This window comes from Limanda limanda, chromosome 11, assembly GCF_963576545.1.
Source record: "Limanda limanda chromosome 11, fLimLim1.1, whole genome shotgun sequence".
NCBI lineage: Eukaryota > Metazoa > Chordata > Actinopteri > Pleuronectiformes > Pleuronectidae > Limanda > Limanda limanda.
The window spans coordinates 964,445-969,444 of NC_083646.1; the positions used below are offsets into that span (position 1 = coordinate 964,445).

The 5,000-nt window shown below is 43.4% G+C and overlaps 1 protein-coding gene across 1 annotated transcript in view; it reads right to left on the minus strand.

Moving 5' to 3' along the window:
• The window catches only part of LOC133014749 (DENN domain-containing protein 4B-like), a 40,563-nt gene that overhangs the window by 19,477 nt on the left and 16,086 nt on the right, over positions 1-5,000 (minus strand). The window contains exons 6-12 of the mRNA XM_061082010.1: positions 4,185-4,426; positions 3,340-3,406; positions 2,383-2,441; positions 1,770-1,914; positions 1,513-1,688; positions 1,278-1,378; positions 703-918 (exon numbers count right to left, since the gene is read on the minus strand). Of these exons, the coding sequence (XP_060937993.1) occupies positions 703-918; positions 1,278-1,378; positions 1,513-1,688; positions 1,770-1,914; positions 2,383-2,441; positions 3,340-3,406; positions 4,185-4,426 (1,006 nt within the window). The remainder of the gene's footprint in view (positions 1-702; positions 919-1,277; positions 1,379-1,512; positions 1,689-1,769; positions 1,915-2,382; positions 2,442-3,339; positions 3,407-4,184; positions 4,427-5,000) is intronic.

Here is a 5,000-nt window from a genome sequence, read left to right on the forward strand (position 1 = left end):
GATGAGGAGCAGGAGGAGGAGGATGAGGACAAGGAGGAGGAGGACAAGGAGGAGGAGGAGGAGGAAGAGTAGGACGAAAACGTTGTGGGGAGGAAAGTGGAAGAAGAAGAGGACAAGGAGGAGGAGGAGGAGGAAAAAGAGGAAGTGGAAGAGGAGGAAGAGGAAAAATAGTATGGGAGGAAGAGGAAGAAGAGGAGGAGGAGGAGGAGGAAGAAGAGGAGTGTTAAAGTCACAAGAGCTAAACCAGGTGTTTGAGACAGAGGCTGACGAGAGGAGCTGCAGCGATGGAGACTCCCCAAGGTCCTAGTGCCCGGTCTTTTATTGTTAAGTATGATGAGAGGCTGTTGGATTGTAACTTGAAGGGGAGAAATCATACAAACCAGAAACACACTCACATATGTAGCATGTTAGAGTTATACATAACTTGTCCATGTGTAAAACAATAGTTTAATTTAAAAAAATTAAATTAAATTTAAAAAAAAACTAATAATTATTTGGGGGGGGGGGGGCTGGAGAACATTTTAGGGGGGCTTCAGCCTAAAGACGCCCCTGCATCAGATCATAAAACATTTTACAGTCTTAACATGAATTCATCTGATCAACCCGAGGATGAACAGAATTCGTCTCCTTTGGTTTCAAGCTGAACCACAAACCAGACTCGGACCTGAACCAGGTCTCCCCCCTCCACACGCCGCTGCTCACCCTGCAGGTTGAAGAGGGAACTGCAGTCGGTGGTGGTGTCGGACGGAGCCTGAGTGATCGGCAGCAGGAAGGAGCGGTATCCTCTCAGCAGGCAGCTCATGAACCGCAGGAACACTTCCTGGATCTCCAGCTCCAGCTGCTTCTGACGCCGGTAGATCTGATCGTAGTCGGTCAGCAGGAACTCCAACGTCGCCTCCTCCTGGCCGGGGGTGCAAACTGCAGAGCACCAGATTCAGAGATTTACGTGTTTGAGTGAAAGATGGAGGTGGAAAGTAATGAAGTACACTGACTAAAGTACAGTAGAAGTATCTGGACTCAACCTTAGTAGCTTCAGTTATTTTTACTTCATTAATTTGGCAGCTGTGGTGATTGATTTGTCAAATAAAACTTATGATCGTGTTCTTAGCTGAAATCTTGAGTCAGTTTATTGTTTCAACCTGCTTCATTCTCACTTCACGATTCAGGCATTTTAACTTTTACTCCGTTCAGAAAACACAATACATAAATACTTTTGATCAATCAGTGATTGTGTTGTCTTATTTTGAAAGGCCCTGTGGTTGGGTCATGTGACTCACTCTTCTCCAGGGTCTTGTGGAGGCCGGTGAGCGCGTTGAACAGAGTCTTCCCGTGTTTCCGTGGTAACGATCGCCACGACAACGGCTTCTTCTCGTCCGACCTGAGACCGGACAGACAGACAGATCGTGTTTCATAGTTTCAACACAGGTTATGAAGCTGAATTATGAATATTTCAACAAACTGAAACATGAACGTCGGATGATCTGGAGCAGGAAGCGTGAAGCGATGACTCACTGGAAGATGGTGTTGGTGTCCAGGTCGACACACACCACGTCGGTGGGGGGGTCGTACAGGTCGAAGTAGCTGGAGTGCACGCCCACGATGAAGGGCATCGGCGCCAGCAGCACGTCGGCCATCTGCAGCGGACACAGAGGGATGTAGGGACAGAGCCAGCGCAGGGGGAAGCTCATCTGGAGAGAGAGGTCAGAGGTCAGGGCAGAGGTCAGGACACAGGTCAACACAGAGCCCCCCCCCCCAGGTGAAACACTGACCGAGACCAGCGCCTCGCAGACGGAGGTGAGCACGTCGGGCCGCAGCGAGTGAACCAGCAGTTTGTGTTCGGTGAGGACGGCGAGCAGCAGCGTGCAGGCGTGGTCCGGCCCCAGGTTCTGGAGCAGCTTCAGGTAGCTGGCTCCACTGCAGGGGGGGGCAGGGGGGGGGGAGACTCAGAACTAATACCTTAGGACATTCAAGAGGCTGAACAGGTAATGTAAAGTAATGTAATGTAAAGTAATCTAATGTAAAGTAATCTAATGTAGAGTAATCTAATGTAAAGTAATCTAATGTAGAGTAATGTAATGTAAAGTAATCTAATGTAAAGTAATCTAATGTAGAGTAATCTAATGTAGAGTAATCTAATGTAAAGTAATCTAATGTAGAGTAATCTAATGTAAAGTAATCTAATGTAGAGTAATCTAATGTAAAGTAATTTAATGTAAAGTAATCTAATGTACAGTAATCTAAAGTAATCTAATGTACAGTAATCTAATGTAGAGTAATCTAATGTACAATAATGTAATGTGAAGTAATCTAATGTACAGTAATCTAATGTAAAGTAATCTAATGTAAAGTAACATGCACACGATACAGTACAAAGAAACCGACCTGAGTGGGAGCGGAGATGAGACCGGCTGGCAGAGCAGCAGGTTGTCGTACGGAGAGAGCTGCACAACACACACACACACACACACACACACACACACACACACACACACACACACACACACACACACACACACACACACACACACACACACACACACACACACACACACACACACACACACACACACACACACACACACACACACTTCTTTATTGTCTATAATCATTATTGTCTTTTTCTCAGAATGAAGACTCCTCCCTCGGCTCTGTGCATTTTTATTAAGTTAATATAACTGATATGAATTATGGTCAAAATGTCCTTTTTGACTCAAGCAGGAAATAAGATTGTTTACACAATTAGTGTGAACATTTGCATAAAACACTAAATTACCAAATGAATTGTTCCACCTGATTCAGCCGTCTCTCATTAAAAGGATCACAACAGAATTATCTTTACTGTCAAATGTATTTGCCAACAATCGATTAGAAAAGATCAATAAATGATCTGATTGGGCTTCGTTACCCAGTTCAGTCTGTAGCCGCACCTCCTACTTCCTGTGATGTCAAAAATAAAAAGTATCAAATTAATAAAGACACATAATTATTTATATATATTTATAGTAGATGGCGGTAATGCACCTCGACTTTGTTGCCAATAAACCGAACAAAGAAGAAGTAGTGAATTAAAATTTCCATAGTGTAAAAATGAAGACATAATATCTTGGATACAGAATTCTTCATCTTGGAAACATCTCAACTGACACTTGAAAGTGAAACTGTCTAAAAACTAGAGTGAGCAGCTGATTCAGGGAATGATTGAGCTATTTCATGACATCAAATATAAATATATCTATGGGAATATGATTTATGGCCTTCTTTATGATGAGCTCCTGACCGTGGTCTAGATCTTATTTCTAAATGCAGGTGAGGTTGTGCAGGTGTGAGTCGGGTCTGAACCTGGACGAGGATCCGAGGCCGCTGGGGCGAAGGGAACGGGACGTTGTGCATGAAGCTGGAGATGTGTCTGCAGAGAGAAGAAGAAAAACACCATCATCCATAACAGATAATAAACTGCTCAAAGATCAAAGGATCATGTTTTAAATTCATCACGTATTTGTTTCCGATGATGTGAGAAACGTTCTGAGCATCATCGTGAGAACGAGGACTGACACTGGCAAACTTAGAAATAAATAATCACTCTATAATATCTATAAATAAATGATCTATGCCAAAAACAATACTTAAAAATGTGAATAAATACAAATTTACAAACAATTTGGTGATGAAAAATGCTATTTATTTCTACATCTATTATTTATGTGTGTTTTTACCTTTCCGCATTTACTCATTTCTATATTTATGTATTTGTACAGTTTTGTTGTACTTGATGCAAGAACTATAAAGGTCCATCTATCATCTATTTATTTCTCTGTCTGTATGTTAATTATCTCTTTATTCATTTTTTATTCTGCCGGTTATGGTCCTCGATACTGAAACCAGGAAACATCTTTCATAAACAGTTGTCGGAGCCAAATTAACCTTTATGTTGATTCTTATGCTCTCTTTCATTATTAGTACGTGCATGTGTGTGTATGTAAGAATGAACGAGTGTAATAAACGGTCAAAGCGACCAACCGGACTCGCCCTGACTCCTCCTCTTTTCTACACGCGTCAGATCTAAACCCTCAGCTCAGCCAGTGGAAGTGAAATAGAATATAGTATAATAATAATAGTAAAATCGCTGCTACAACAGTGATTAAAACACGTTTGCATGTGAGTCGAAGGATCCGATCCGGACTCACTTCTCCAGAGGCAGGACGTGCGGCCCGGAGATGGAGTATCTGTAGATGAAGGTGAGGAACTTCTGGAAGATGGTGAAGAAGGGCCAGTGGGATAAGACGCAGATGCTCTTCTTGGCCTGCAGGCTGCGGCTGGTGATCGGGCGCCGGTCGACCACGCTGAGCAGGCCGAGCCGCACGCTCTGCCGCTCCGACAGCAGCTCCCGGGCCAGGGACTCGTAGAACTGGATGGCTGCTCCGTAGACCTGCAGCACAGGAAACACCGGAGGTGATTCCACTGGATGGAGACGCCTGGTCCACAGCTGCTCTGGGTTACATCACGTTACAAAGTGTGGAGGGGTTTTCTGATTGTGCTCCAGCTTCAGCTTCAGCTCTTCATCTGTGAACTCATTGATTAGATAACAAGTTGAATCAGTTCTATCTAAATCGTGCTGGTTTCTCCTCTGATCTTAAATCCACATGTGAACCTGATGAACCTGAACCCCAGCGTGTGTTGCCAGTGTGTGTGTCCAGACAGAGACAGAGAGAGAGAGAGAGAGAGAGAGAGAGAGGGAGAGAGAGAGAGAGGGATAGGGCTCCTCATCTGTGAACTCATTGATTAGATAACAAGTTGAATCAGTTCTATCTAAATCATGCTCGTTTCCAGTGGTGTACAAAGTACTTGAAAGCCATACTTGAGTAAAAGTTCAGATATCTTACCTGAAAGTGACTTCGGTAAAAGTAAAAGTCGCCCGTCAGAAAATGACTTGAGTAAAAGTCTTAAAGTAACTCATATTAAAAGTACTTAAGTATCAAAAGTATCTGGTGTTGAAATGTACT